Source organism: Hydra viridissima, unplaced genomic scaffold (genome assembly GCF_058129835.1).
Source record: "Hydra viridissima isolate aposymbiotic clone 2 unplaced genomic scaffold, HvirCarnegie_v1 scaffold_7, whole genome shotgun sequence".
Classification (NCBI taxonomy): Eukaryota; Metazoa; Cnidaria; class Hydrozoa; order Anthoathecata; family Hydridae; genus Hydra; species Hydra viridissima.
Genome location: NW_028324306.1, coordinates 14660533 through 14676799, shown reverse-complemented (window position 1 = coordinate 14676799; position 16267 = coordinate 14660533). Strand labels below are relative to the sequence as shown.

General features: G+C 28.1%; 1 protein-coding gene across 1 annotated transcript in view; it reads right to left on the bottom strand.

The window, feature by feature from the left end:
- Positions 1-5877: 5877 nt before the first annotated feature.
- The window catches only part of LOC145183923 (glutathione hydrolase 1 proenzyme-like), a 13806-nt gene continuing 3416 nt past the window's right edge, over positions 5878-16267 (bottom strand). The window contains exons 4-10 of the mRNA XM_090092959.1: positions 13891-14083; positions 13520-13680; positions 12912-13061; positions 12668-12813; positions 8531-8718; positions 6404-6644; positions 5878-6274 (exon numbers count right to left, since the gene is read on the bottom strand). Coding sequence (XP_089949085.1) covers positions 6011-6274; positions 6404-6644; positions 8531-8718; positions 12668-12813; positions 12912-13061; positions 13520-13680; positions 13891-14083 — 1343 coding nt within the window. The 3' untranslated portion in view covers positions 5878-6010. The remainder of the gene's footprint in view (positions 6275-6403; positions 6645-8530; positions 8719-12667; positions 12814-12911; positions 13062-13519; positions 13681-13890; positions 14084-16267) is intronic.

Genomic DNA, 16267 nt, shown 5'->3' with positions numbered 1-16267 from the left:
TTCCAACTGTAATAAGTCTTGTATAAATAAGCAGTTAGGTGTGAGTATTCTGCAGAGTTATTTGAGTTTATTCTCTATGTCTACTTGATAAGAAAATGGGGATGGTTTTGAATTTTTAATAAATTCTAAATTGACTTTTTTGATATCACCTGTAACCTCTGGATCCTCAAAAAATCTGTGAGCTGTATTTCCATAGTTTGTATTTTTAACAGCATTGTTTTGGAGTATCAATTACAAGTCCTAATCTTTCTCCGAACTCTCTTTGAGTTTGTTTTTTTGGTTTTTTTTTCATTCTCTCGCATTTTTTTCGATTGCTAATTATTTCTTTTAGAAGTTCTTGCTCCAAAATCCTGATTCTTATGGGTAATGGAGAAATACCAAATTTTATTGTTTCTTCATTGATTTTTGTTGCCGTCAAAATTACTCAAAGGGGAAGTACTAGCTTTATGAAACATCGTGAACTGTCCGGTGTATTGGTTAAACAATGCGCCAGATTTTTTATCACTGTTGGATGAAGTTGATGACAAATAGTAATTTGACGTCCTTGAATTTCGACCATACTTGATGCTAGATTTGCTATTTGATTTTTTATATTGTAGTTATCTTTTTTGTTTTTTCTTTAGTTTCTATAGTGTATTCAAACGAAATTGGTTTACAAAAATTTTTGACATCGACTTATCATTTTTCCATAAGTATTTGCAACCTTTTCAACTAGATAATGACGGTCCTGGCACACACCTTTCTTTTTAATGCCACAATCGGATCATTGAAGCCATGAATAAGTACTCATCGGAAAATCCTGATGATTTTTTGTTTTCATTTACATTGTCCTGAAGATCTATCACATCCCAATTTTGATAATGAAATCAAATTACTAGCTTGTAATTTTTGTTTTTTATCAAATTACTAGCTTGTAATTTTTGTAATTTTTATCCTTTGATTTTGTTTCTTGGAATTCTTCTTGATATATGGTCTTGATAAGCTTTGAAGCTTAACAGAGGCGGATGTTTCACAAGTTTTTTTGTCATCTGAAACGCTTTTTTCTTTTGCTTCTTTTATTTGTTTATAACTAGGAAGAATTTTGACACCTTTATTGAGAAAAACATTTCTCAATAACATGTACTTTCAAGCAGACAATCCATTCGAAAGATGGCACTTAGTTGTATACTATAGCGAAAGCTGAGTAAAGCATATTTTATAACAAAAAATTATAGCAAAAAATATAACAGGTAACTTTTATGGCATCATTATTTTGTCATTAAACGCCCTATTTTTGTTAGCAAAACATGCAGATGCAAAAGATGCGGGCAAAGCTGTTATAAAAAATACAGAAAACCGCTAACTTTAATTTCTTCAACAGTTTATATAGTTCCCGTAAGTTTCCTGGAACTTTTGATCCAATAAAGTGATATTTCAAGAAAAAATGCTATATTTTCATTATCAATATAGAATTTTTTATCTTTTTCTACTACTTTGTTCATCAATGTTTAAAAAAAGTTGCTCAAGGCACAATATAAAAAAATATTATAAACAACTATTGTATACAGTTATAAATAACTAAAACCATCTAATACATTCTTTCTCTTATTTTTAACAAATAATAGCAAATATTACATGGTGAAATTCACAAATCTTCATTCGACAGTTAATAACACATCCTAATTCAATTTTTGGCTGCAACTTTCAGATTTTCTTATCTCAGATATTCACTACAACATCTGTACAACACCTTTAAAATCAGTTGTTGCAGTATGAGTAACAGATTTGCTCGAGTATACCCTATCATCAAAACACTTTATGTAATAACAAAAGCTAGAAGGTACATGGTCGTTACATTGCTTTGAATAACTTTTTTCCGGATTTGGTTGACACATATCACTAGGTTTTATGATGGATTTGAAATCACCAACTTTTAATGAATAATATTAAACAGTGTGAATTTTTCGAGTTATTACTGACTCCAGTGATCAGCCACCAGCATTTCTATTAAAAATATCAATAATGCGATTAGTCATGGTATTATAAAAGTCCTTTGAATCTTTTATTTTTAAGTTTAGTTTTATTACAAAATTAAAATCAGCATCTGTTTCTAAATACATCAGTCGATCTATCTTTTTTTTTTGTTTTACTCTACATTTTAGAACCATCATTACATTTGTTTTTGTGTTTTGAATAATTTCATTTGAGTTCGGTTACTGTCTTTCATTTTTAATTTTAGTTTTGTCAAGACTTTCTGAAGTTATTTCCTTGTATCTATAGGAACCTGGAAATTAATTTGTCATTTTAAACACAGATGCGATTCTAAAACCTTAAGCTGTTTATCTAAATCTAATGATAATTCGTTTTTAAGATTTTCAAAAATTTCCAGACGGGTAATTTGCAAATAAACTCTTGGTGAACCTTAGCATGCAAAGATATTGAGTTAAAAAAGTCATAAACACTTAGTTTTATAGAATTATAGTTTAACAATACAAAATAGAGAAACAAAATGTAAATGTAAAAATATCTTTAAAAAAAAATTGAATATACTTAAACTTTTATGCAAATCTACTGAATCTTTTCAAAAATCTACTGAATCTTTTCAAAAATCTACTTAACCTTTTCAAAAAATCTACAGAATCTTTTTAAAAATCTAATGAATCTTTTCAAAAATCTACTGAATCTTTTCAAAAAATCTACTGAATCTTTTCAAAAATCTACTGAATCTTTTTAAAAATCTACTGAATCTTTTCAAAAATCTATTGAATCTTTTCATTGAACAAAATCAGTTTCCTGAAAAATACCTTAAATCCAAGACTAAATGCAATTTCATTGATTACTTTGAAAAAACAAGTCCATCATTTCGGAGTCATAAATTCATAACTTGCATTAGAAAAATGATGCTATGAAGAAATATGCAAAAAGAGGTGCGTTTTTCATGAATCAACAGACTTTTATGAACAACTTCCAAAAAAATAACTAAGTAGGATATCACGGGTTCACATCTTAATCTTTGCTTAAAAATTACGTTCGAGGAAAAAATTAATTCTGTTTGTAAATTTTTAATCTCTTTTTACATAAAATTTAAACGAGAAAGATAAAACGTTTTACTAAAAAATTACATAAATACCTTAAAGAGTTTTGTGCATAACTTTTCTTTCATTAATAATAAATAACTTTTTTTGAAAACAATGCTTTTTTGAGCACATAATTTCGCTTATAAAATTACAAAACACACTTTTTTAATAACCGATGTTTGACTGCGTGTATATTGCTACATATAAAGTTTATGAAATTTTTTTCTTAAGGAACAAAATGAATTGGCAAAATGCAAATGGCCCTTGCTTACTTTATTACAAAATAATAAGTTCTTAGTAATGATTTTCATTTCTAACTTTTGAAACAAAAGGAAAAAACTTTTCCATTATAGCAATTCCTTAAGAGGAAAAATCTCTTTTCACATGGAAAGTTGCTTTAATTATCTAAATCATTATTTCACGTCTGGATCTGTTTTGGAATTGATACTAAGCAAATGACTTTTAACCAGTAAGATTTCCAGATACAAAAAAATCGAATGCAAGGTTTGCATATAGAAATAAGACATAATTGGAAATTTTTGTTTCGGTTTAATGTAAGACTTTTAATCTTGCGTTTATATAGGTTATATACAATTGTATATTGATTTAAACATATTGATTTAAATTTAATCTTTACTTATATACGGTATGGAGATAGGTCATTAGTGGTAACATAAGTTACCACTCATGTTTCAGAATGTGATATCTGTCAAAAAGCAAAAAGCGAGAAATATCAAGTTAAACAATAATTGAAAAAGTATATCGATTCAGAAAAGAAACATGATGCGTGTTGGAATTGATTTGGCTCAACTACCAGATGTAAATGGTTATGAAAACCTGATTGTGCTAGTAGATTATTTCAGCAAATGGGTAGAAGCTGAACCTCGTTTTGATAAAGCTGCAATATCTGTTGCATAAACAAGGGACTTTTTTAAAAAAATGGGCTTCGACATTGACTCCGAACATCAAACAAAGCAATATTTCAATTTTCTAATTTAACCGAAGGCCGTCCACGCCACCTCGACTTTGACTTAGAAGTCCAAAAACTTTCGAACTTTATCGAAACGAAGAGAAGAACTTGGCTTTATTTCGTCAGATCACCGTTTATTTAAAACTACAAGTAATATTATAATAATAATTACCTTTAACTGAAGACGACGATTCTGATTGGTTCCTAGAATACAACTCCTCTCATTGGTTATTTCAGCTCAGACAACAAAAATATTTGCAAAAATAAATGTGAAAATAAGTTTTGAAAACTATATCCCATCTCGAAAATCGACAGAAAGTGTAAGAATCTTTAAAAACAGAATTTCTAACAAAGTTAAAGGTGTTCTGACAAAGTTCAACGTTCAAAGCGGAATTTGATTATCGAAGTTGGTTATATAAAATTTTTTCAACTTTGCTTCAACTAATACGAAGTTTAGGGTGGTTTCGGAAGTCGGAATAAATTTAAAATCTTTAAACTTTGTAAACTTCGCTTCGTTTGTTATTGATTTTTGGCATTTCCAATCGAATTATTTCTCCCATCCTTACTGTGGAGTAATTCTTTTGTAAGTAAGTGTGTAGGATAACTGTTTTGAAATGCATGTTAACAATCAGGGTTGTCAATTTGTGAATGAGTTGTCCGAAGAACTGTACAAGGAAACTGGGATTGTCAACTTATGATGAGTGCATACCATCCACAAGCAGAAGACTTAGCAGAGCTTAAAAATCAAGCAATAAAAACACATTGGTGCTAGAAATTACTGCTTATGGATGAACATCTATCATTGACAGTGTTTAAAAACACTATGAAGAAAAGTTAATAATTTAAAATGAAGAAAGGAGTTATAAAACACTCGCCGAATTCATCTCTCAATGACGGGATGAAAAAACATTTTAACTGAAATTTAATCTTCACTTTCAATAAATATTTATGCTGATGAACGTATGCCGGTTATTACAATAAGTTTTAAGCACGCAATTTTGAGTATCATATTTTAGTATATTGGATAAAGAGACTTTTTCGCTAGAGAAAAACAAATTTGCTATGCTTTTTCCCTAAAGTATTTACTTTGCAAGCATAATTGCTTCTAAAATTTTTTATATCAAGTGAAACCTACATGGATAAAAATAACAGGCGTCAAATCTGTAGCTTGCATTATAACCTATAGATAGCAATATTTGCTTACAGTAATCACTGAGCAAGACAAATACTGCTTTCTATAGATATATTTATAACTTTAATGCAGGGAAGACCATTTCATTAAGAACCTTAGAACTAAAGAGCTTAAGCCCACCTGTTGATCTCAAATCTACTCAAATAAGAGACGATAAAAATTCTACGTTATTTAATCTTTATCATTCAGAACTGTCGCAAAATATCTTAAGCCAATAACACTCTTCAATAAAATATATATTTGAAATTATATTGTAATTTGTCATAATTATATAAAGCTGATCAAAAGGTATAAAATATTCTTGATTTTCTTAATAAATTAAGCCACCATTATAGATACAGAGTTATATCCATTCCAAATGAGATGCTTTAGCTTAATGGATCTTATGTACATTCAAAATTGCTGCTTACTCTTTTGAAAAATTTGAAATTAAATGTTTTTATAAAACCAAAATGGCGCTTTGTAAACGTTTTTATAACTTTATATATATATATATATATATATATATATATATATATATATATATATATATATATATAATATATATAAATGTATATATTTATCTTTTAGAAAAAATCTTTATTAAATTATGTAATAGATATCTATAAATGAAAAACTGATTGATACTTTGATTGGGTACCAAAGTCGAACTTAATTCATTTTCTGCTCAAGACACTTTTATTGCTATAACATTGTGTCCGACATGTCAATTTAAACATAAAAAAACTAAATAAATAAAAACTAGAAAACTAAAATTGAATAATCTTCAGGTCATCAGCTGCAAAGTTTTCCTCAATAACCGTCAGGTAAGCCATTCTTTCGAGGGTCAGATACGGCATATATTTTTCCTTCGTTTTTGTAAATGGCCTGTACAACACTCTTCGATGTCGAGCTCGTGTAAGTGTGACCGAGCTTCTGTAACCTGTCTAATAAACTTTTAGGTGGTGATTCCTTTGAATAGTAAGAAATTCTATTAGGCACACCCTGATGATGTAGCCTAAAACCTTCAACCGAAAGGCCCAACTCTTGATTAAGAAATAACTTTCGAAGAATCACCTAAAGATAACACACTTAATTCGCTTTAATCTGTATTGTAATTTTGAAATAAAAATATCTAGTTATGTAAAGCATTTTGTAATTCGTGTTTTTTCTTTTTTGCCAATTTAAAAACAGTTGTAAATCCACCTGCAACACTCCAGTGATTATTTGCGATCCACCAGAAGCCCCTAACACCATTTTAACATCGCCATTCGTATCTGTGATAATTGAAGGAGACATTGAAGAAAGAGGGCGTTTACCAGGACGAATAAAGTTAGAAACAGAAGGGGGATAACCATAAGCATTTGTCACTCCTGGTGTTGAAAAGTCATCCATTTCATTGTTATATAATATACCAGTGGTGTTAGAAAGCAGTAACGACCCAAATCTATGGTTAAAATCAGTTAAACTAAGAAAATATCTTTTTGAGGATAATAGTTAACAGAAAAAAATATCCTGCTAGCTTCACTATGATTGCATGTACTAAAAATAAAATTAGCAGAAAAAAGAAAAAAAATATTCTGCTAGCTTCAACGTGGTTGTATGTACTAAAAATAAAATGAAAATTATCAAACAACTAGAAAGCTTACGATTAAAATTTGTATTACGTATGTAGAATGAGAGAAAGTAATTGGGTTTAGTTTCTTAAGAAAGAAATATTTTTCAAGAAAAAAAAAAAAAATTATTAGTGTTAAAATAAAACCGTTTTCTAAATACCAACTAAATACCAATTCCTTACCATGCAACTGTTTACATAAGATTTGCAATTTTGTTGCAAAGGTTTGATTTTCAACGAGATTAAGTTTTCTTAGATAGGGGTCATTGCAAAAAAAAACTATTTATATTAAAAGCATGATCTCTTCTAGTTAAAGCTCCCTTGGGTAATTCTTAGACGTTTTTCATTTGTAGACTGACAGGAATAAGCATCAATGCCTATTTTGAATATCAAAGTAGTGTTGGGTTTAGCTATAGCCATTTTTCATGCATGAAAGGTATAACTTATGGGTGTAAGTTACACCCTTTGTTTAAAGCTTTGGGACATAAATGTACAAGTCTGCATTTAATATTATATGATAGTTTAATGAAGCAGCAACCATCTTCTTCAGTTGAAAACAGTTTTGCAATACCTTGGTATCTGCTCTTCTCCTTTTTATTGAAAGACATCATAACAGCATCATAGCAGCATCATGCATCATATGCAGAGAAACAGTTTTACTTGTTTCCAAATAGCAAGATCTTGGGATCTTTTTTCCTGGTTTATTAAATAAATCATCCAAACTATATTTTGGGCAACTAGGGTCATGTAAGCAATATTAACAGCCCATAAACAATAAAAAAAAAGCTGTAAAAGTACATTTTAGTTTGATTTAAAATATTTAAAAAAAACGAAAAAATACCAAGGTTCAAGTTATATTTCTTTTTGAGATTTTTTTACTTAAAGTACCCTCAGTACAGATAACTCTTGTCAGCAAATTTTGGTTGAGTTTTAGAAACCTGTGGAAAAAAGAAATGTGTTTGATGACAACTATGCGTAAGTTTGTTAATTGTGTTCAGTAAACCTGACACATAGTTTAATAAAACATTATTTTAATTTTTTTTTTGTTGCTTTTTTTACCCATCCCTTGGGATCCCTCTAATTATTGGAGGTGAAATAACTTCCCAAAACCACAACAAATGATCATGTGTAATTGAGATGAGGGTTGTCAGCTTGCAAAGATCATGTGACTAAAACTACTGACCATCAATAAAATTCTTGAGATTTTGTTAACAAATACTCTGTTTACTGTAACTATATTTTTTGGTTAAATGGAAGTATTTGAAAATTCTTGAGATTTTTTTTAATGTTTTATATGTGTTAAAGATGTCTTAAATTATTAATACTTAGATTTGAAAACTCTTCAATTTTTATCATTTCATATTGAACACTTAAGTAGGAAGAATGCAGGAAAAAGTAAGAGGAATGGAGAGCAAAATTGAAATTCTAGAGATGCAAACGTCCACCTTTGATTGGTTCATTTAAACAGCTTGATCCTTTTTTAAAAAAAAGAGAAAAACTTCAGAAGTTTTTGCTTAACTTTTTAAAGAATCACAACCAATTTTTAAATCTGATGTATCACATGATCAAAAAATATTATATTTTACTTTGCTTCTTTTCCTATCAATCCCACTACTTCTGTTGCCACTGCTACTAGAATGAGGTGAACACTAACAACAACAATCAAAACAACTACTAGATGTCAAAAGTTAGTATAAAAACAGAAAAAGATTTTTTACTCAGTATTTATTGTATTTGTGCATGATACAGCATCACCATTTTCTGCCAATACTGCCAAATGAGTTGTGCCAAAATCATCTTGTCCCCAGGAACCTCCATAATATGATGGCAGGTGAGTAGTATTTAGCCAAATCTTATTTTGACGAATACTTGAGGCTATGGTTGAATTTAGCATCAGTGATAATACCTATCAAAAGTGAAATTAAATCTATTGCAAAATGTAACAAAAAACACAGAGAGAAAAAAAAATCTGATAATTAAAAATATAAAAAGTTGATTAATATCTCTTTTTTTTTACTTTAATGTCCCAAAATTTATCACTGCATTTATTTTTAATGTAACTCAATTTTCTCATCTTTTCAAATTATCAGAAAAAAAAAACTTTCTAAAAAATGAATAATGTGCTGCAAAAACTTTTATTTATTCTTGAAAGAAAAAAAAGAACAAAACAAGGATTTTTAAGGCAGGAAATCTTTATCTTCTGATACAAAAAAAGAGGAATATATTAAGGCACATTTTAACAATTTGAATAATTACTTAAAGGCTAGAAAAAAAAGTAATTACCATATTAGGGCTATGGATAGTAAAGTTTTAACAAAAAAAAATGGCACTTAAATATACTAATAAAATGATCAGAGCCTCTTTATTCTTAAAATGCTAAAGAGGAAGAAATGATTATTAAGATGCATGTTCTCCCACTGTTCCAATACTGTTCCAATTTTTTCATTTTTCTTGTCCCAAATCCTGTTCTGATTTCTTTAAAATATGTTTTTCAATCACACATCTTTGTGTAAGCGCTTATGTAAGTGTTTATATTTTTCATTCAATAAAAATAACAAAAAAGATTTATTGATTTAAAACAATCAATCTTCTGGTTAATTCTTCTGCATCAACTTTTAAAGCGATAGGCAACATTCCTTCATTCATTAAATGATCTTTAGCTATGACATTTAACTTTACATTTTCTCAACAAAATTCACAATCTCATCAATGTTTTTTAGAGAAATTAATGGAATAGTAAGCATTTTGTATAGCATGTTAAACACTTAAGGTGGTAGGCCTATGAAAAAATTTTTTCAAGTATTAAAGATATATTTACAATAAAACTAATCAGTTGTTAACAATAATTATGAAATTAAACATAAAATATATAAAAAAGTGCCTCGCTTGCCTTGAAATTATATTAAAAAGTGTGAAAAAAACGAAAACTTCAAAACACAATTTCTCAAAAACGACAATAAATCAAAACTTCAAATTTGGTATGGTAGTTCTACATATGTATAAAATTCATTTGTCATAGGATTTTTAAATTTGCCTTCCTAGTTCAGATTATATTGACTTTTAAACTTGAATATATATTTTTATAAAAAAACTCTGGCAGATAAAACCACATTGTAGCGCCCCAAAAAAAGAAATTTTAAAAATCTTATGACAAATGAATTCTACATGTATGAAGAACATATCCTGAAAATTTCAGCTTAATTGCTTACTTTAAACTGGAGATATCATGTTTTAAAATTTAAAAAAAAACTAAAAATCTCAAAATGAGAAAAATCGAGTCAAAAATTTAAAATCAAAAAATTACGTCTAAAAACACTCCTTAAAAGCTACCAGTGCTATATGAATCAGTTTTTTCAGTATCTAAGTATCCTTTATGAAGAGATCTAAGTTTTTTTCTTTGCCTTTTGCATATTGAAGTTGATTTACGACGCTTGTTTACAATTCGCTTTTGGTCCTTTAAAATCAGTTTTGGAATAGTCAATGATCCTAACAATCCGAAGTGACTTAAAACAGATTTTACCCCATCTCCACTGTCATTATAATGAACTATTGCATGTATTCTTTTGATGTATAAACAGATTTAAACCATTCGCATGACTCACATAACAGTTCTAAATTATGGGCAAATCCCTTTCTCTTCTTTCTGTTATCAATGAGAGTTATTTTTTTATGGCCACATTCAGGACATACTAACAAAGGTTGAAATAAACTCTTAAGTATAGAGAAATTAACAAATAAAAAGTAATCATCTTCCTGCCTTATTACTTCACTCTTGGTATTGAGATTAGTTTGATCTATAATTAACCTCTTTTTACTTATGCAAGATGAAACTTTTTCTGATGAAATATTTGAAAGATTTATTCTTGAATATTTGTTTAAAGGAGGCTTTTTCTTTCTTTTTCGTGAAAAATTTTGCTTGTTGCTTTTTCCAGAAGACATTACAATTATACACCAGTACAACTTGTTTGATTTAAATCAAGAGTTGAAAAATTCATAAATAATGATTTTATTCCACAACCAATATACAGTTCAATACGACAATTATTATAAGAAAATGTGATTTTAAAGCATGACCAAAAACAGCGCAGATCTATATTAAATTGGAAAAAGAAGCTTCACAAGATTTGTCATTTTGACCATCAAATTTGGGTAAAATAAAGGTTTTAATCTTTCGTTGCTATGGCGTTGCTAAGGTAAATAAACAAACTAGCTGATAATATAAGTTATTTTAAACCCTTTTAGTTTGATCAAACCTAAACAAGTTATATATCAGAAGATAGAGGATAAATTTTTACATAAATACAATATATTACCTATTTTTTCAATTTTTGATCAAAAATCTCTATTTTTCATAGGCCTACCACCTTAAAAACTAGACAGGAAAAGATATTACATTTCTAATTAACCAGAGAGGACCACATATTAAAAAATTAAGTTTGGCTAGCCTTAGTAAGTTACATAAGCTCAGAACTTTAAATGTTCATGTTAGGACTGTTGGAAGGTTGAAAAATTAATTGAATATCAAACCTGTTTCTGGTTTCATATAAAATAAAAACCAGGTTCATTTCCTAAGATATGAATTTTGCATTATCTTATTGAATAAAAATTGTTTTTTTCTCAATGCAATTTACCAGGCCATTTTGAGTTGATGGTAGGAAGCACTTTTTCAATCAAAACTTTTAGATTCTCATTTTTAACCACTAATGCTGGAGTCCTTTTTTTTTACAAATTTTGCTGTTTCTTTTTACTGGTTCTTGTTTTATGAATGGCCAAGTTCCTATTTTCCCATCAAACCATTCATTTTCGGAATGATCAAATCTAGGTTGTGCAACTACTGAAAGAAACATTACCTTTGTGATGAATCATATTGAATGTCAACATGGCTCTAGTTTTTTAAGCTCTAGGTAATGTTGGCTCTGCTCTTCAGTTAAATAAAGCCATTTCTCATCAATATGAACAATATCAAATTCAATATTTCCATCTCCAAAAAATTGCAAGTGACAAACAATAAAAGCAATTCTTTCCTTTTTACATTAATTTGTTAAAAACAGCTTTAAAGCTTCTGTACAAATATGAATATCTCCAGTCCATATACAACAGTGTAGTGAGGTTTTATGAATTTTGAGTGCTCCTGCTAACTAACAAATTGTCTTCTGCTTGTTCAGTGAAACATGCCAATCGGCAATCCATATTGTAATCTTTCTTTTTACAACCTACCATTTCACATTGTCTTGACACTTCATTTGATGGTAAATCTGGCCTTGCTTTCACAATTTGCTGATGATTTTAGTACAAACTTGGAAATTTTTGATGTGTTTTCCATTGCTCCTCTAACACTTTAAGTCAATCATGAAGCATTTTTTGCTCATTTTTAGTCAATTCACATATTTTTCTTTCCTTTTTATACTTTTTTTTTCCCTTTTTTGAGCCCAAATTCTATTTTTCGGCCTAAAGTCAAAAATATATTTGTTTGCATTAATAATGTAGAAATAAGAAATGTTGGGTGTCAATGAAGCAATAGAAACAATAAGCAATGAGCAAAATTTGTTTGATTATATTGTTATTATTTTTATCTTTTTTTTTAATTTGAAGCTATTTTTAAAATATTTTTTTGAAAATACTAACATTTTTAGATATTGAAACAATAATTTGGGAGAGTGATTTTCCTAATTTTTGTGTATTTTTTTAATGATTTATGCAAAATTAGTAAGTTTTGCATAAAAATTGCATCCAAAAACTTTTAATTCATAAAATTGTTAGTTTTAATGTATATAAAAAAAAAGATAAGAATAAGTTAGCTACTTTGTAGTTACAATAAGAATTCAATTAAAAATATAAGTTAAAAAAATGCAAACCCTGGTAATATTCTCCACAGGCAAATAATCAGCGTCACCTAGCAAACTTCTTTGAGCATAACCAAACTTCATTGATTCCATCAACTTGTGATAGAAATCTGTCAGACTTTCAGGACTTGAGTAATCCACTTTTGATAAGTCATAGCCTAAATAATAAATAAAAAGTTTAGGCACTGTAAATTGCATGCATATTAGATAATTGTACAAAAGTCTTTTCAATCTTCTACTCACATATAAAATTTACCTGAAATAATATTTAATATCATTGAAAGTACAGGACCACCACTAGGAAGGCCCATTGTGTTTAAAGTCAAATTATCTTTCTGTAATTTGAGGGATATGATTTCACGAACCTTTACTTCATAATTCTTTAGATCATCCAGAGTGATAATTCCTATAATCATAGAAAACATAAATCAAATGTTGTTAATAAGGGAAAATCATAGAAAAGATATATTAAATGTTCTTAATAAGGGAATTTTAAAAAACATTCTTAGCAGTTCCAAAAAATGTTCTTAGAAAGGAGTCTCTACAAGTATTTTGATAAATTTTAATGATTCACATAAGTAGGAAAAATAGAATTATAGTTTTATTTCGGTATTGGTATAAAATTGTCATTACTATTATTAAACTATTTTTAAAAAATTTATAAGTTCCTATTAGAACAAAAAAAAATTAAAAAATCACAAATAAGGAAAAGAAGAGGAACTTATGAGATAAAAGTTACTGCCTTAAAACAGAAACTTGCTGCTGGAAAATAAAAAATACTCATAGTAACTTATTTCTAACAATTTAATATATTTCTATCAATGACATATAATTCATGGAAGTTCTCTTAAATGAATGAATTACCATTGTTGTTTTGAATGTCTTTGACAATTTTATTAGCCAGACTTCCTTCATAGAAATCAGTGGCATTTTCTTTAATGATAGCAAGAGTTTCTGCAAGAGCTTTATTAACAAGTAAATCACCTTCTTCTAACCAAGTGCCATCTTTCTTTTTAAATAAATCTCTGCAATAAAACATGATAATTTATATTTTAAAAACATCACAGCACGCATATAGTTTTTTTTTTTTCACACTGTATGTTTTTAGTTATACTTACACAGAATATTAAAGATAAAATACTATGTAAAGAATAAATGAAAAGAGTAAATTGAAAAAAGTTACAGATAAATGTTACAAATAAATGTATAAATGTTATAGATAACTTCATATATACTTTAATGCTTGTGATACATTGGGTTTTTTAACTTTTTCAAGCCAGGTTTCTTCAAGTAATTTAGTTAAAGGAAATCCTTCACTTGCAAGCCTCAAAGCAGGTTCAACTAATTCTGACCATTTTAAAACTCCATGTTTTTGGTGAGCTAAATGTAATCCTTTGATCATGCCAGGAACCCCAACTGCCAAACCTCCTAAAATTAAAATGATTATTATGATTTATAACTGCTCAAGAGTGCTTCACTCTTCATATTTCAAAAAATGATAATTTAAAAGCAAGAATGGTTTAAAGACACATGCATCCTTTTTCTAGCTAAATACATATATACAACTTAACTTTGTATAACAAGCTCATTAGAAAGTACTGAGTATTTGCAAAGTAATAAAAAAAACTTTTTAAAGATTTAAAACAGTCTCATCTGTCCCTGATCTGATCATCTTTAACTTGCCTCACTTCACATTTAACTTAAGGTAGCTTCTACTTTTAAAAACTTTAATGTAATTGAAGAAAAAAAAACCATTAAGAAAATATGCAATTTTATCTGATTCTTTTAATTCTACTTTATTCTATATGATAGTTTTAAATTTATTGTTATCATTAAGCAAAAAGCTGCTTAAAGATTCAAATTTAAACTTTAAGAAAAAAGGTATATGTTAGAAAGCAGGGGCCAAAATTGCAGCTTAGATCCTAAAAATAGCAAAATCCAAAGTTAAATTTTACACTTTTTTTTGACATTCAACAGAAAGAAGAATATTTGAGATTAGTGTTGAAGTTGAACAACACTTGTAAAATGACTTGAAAAACTGTTCATTCAGTTTAACTCTGTATGAACAAAAATATTCAAGATAAACCTCAACTTGCAGTATATGTTAGATATTCAGCATTAGATGTAATTGTGAAAGAAAAACTAATAGACTTAGATGAGTTAAAAGACACAACTCGTGGAATAATAGGAAGGAAGCCCTTTAAACAGTTCTGGTTAAAACCAATGCATCTATCAGCAAGCAATGGTTGGCAAATATGCTAGACTTATTGGCTTATTAAAAAGTGATTAAAAAAATCACAGTTTAAAAATCTTTTTAACAAATTTGATCTTACTAACAAATGAATTGACCTATTGTTTTACTGTGCTGTAAGGTGTTTTTCAAGTAGTGATTTTTATAGATTTTTAGATTTATTAGAAGTAATCAAATCTTTTTTGATTGAAAAGAAAAATACATTTGAAATTGTTGATGATAAAAATTTTCTGCAAGATCTTTCTTTTTTAATTGATGCAATTCAATATTTATGATAGTCTGAAATTGCCTCTTCTGGGAAAAATAAAAATATATATCTGATCTTGCTCAGATTGTTTTAAGTTTTCAAAAACAAACTACCCTTTTTCAAAAAGCCCTCACTTTAAAAACCTTTGATCATTTTCCGCAAATGAAGATGATTATTTCTAATCCTTCAATTCAGTATGACGATCATAAGATTGAATAAAACAGGGAAAACTACAGAATTTTCTAGAAGACTTTCAAAACAGATGAAAAAGTGTTCATGCACTTAATTCATCTTTAGAATTTATAGTAAGGTAATATTATTTGTGATTGCCCAATTCCAAACATGCTTGAAGAAATATCTAAATTTGAAATGGATCTATCAGATCTCCAAGAAGATCAAAATCTTCTGATGTTGCATAAAACACTAACTTTATTGGATTTTTGGAAAATATTGCCTGAAATTAAGCATCCTTAGCTGAAAAAGAGTAGTATAAAAGTTATTTCAATTTTCTGTTCAACATACACATGTGAACTTTTATTTTCCACTATTTGTCAGTGTTCCCTAAAACAGTTTACTAATAAAGTTCAGAATTTAAATGCCTATTGATACTTTAATAACTATCTGAATTATTACAGATGAAGAATTCTTTAAAGGTATAAAGATGTTTTGCACATGTAAGGATATTTTGCACAGGTAAAGATGTTTTGCACGAAGATGTTTTTCAACAAAACAATTTATGCTTTAAGGAAAATTGCTTTTATTATAATATCAGAGCCTTGTAAAAATAGTTTTAAGCAATTCATTTGTATTTTTACTGTAATTTGAATTTAACAGATATTGATTGGAAAAATTTTTTCATTTTGTAGTGGTTTTTTTATTTGTATTTTATTCAAGTAAATTAAAATAGAATTGTATTAGCAAACCTTTTTTTATTTCTTGTTACCATGATGATATCATGATGAATGGAAAACTCATAACGATTGTAATTTTGTTACTTTTTAAAAAAGCTTATGATCTGCATATGCTTCTTTAAACAAGGACAAATTATGAATTTAGATGACCTAGAACATTAGTAAAGTAAAAATCGAAATTTTTCATTGAAAAGACATAACAT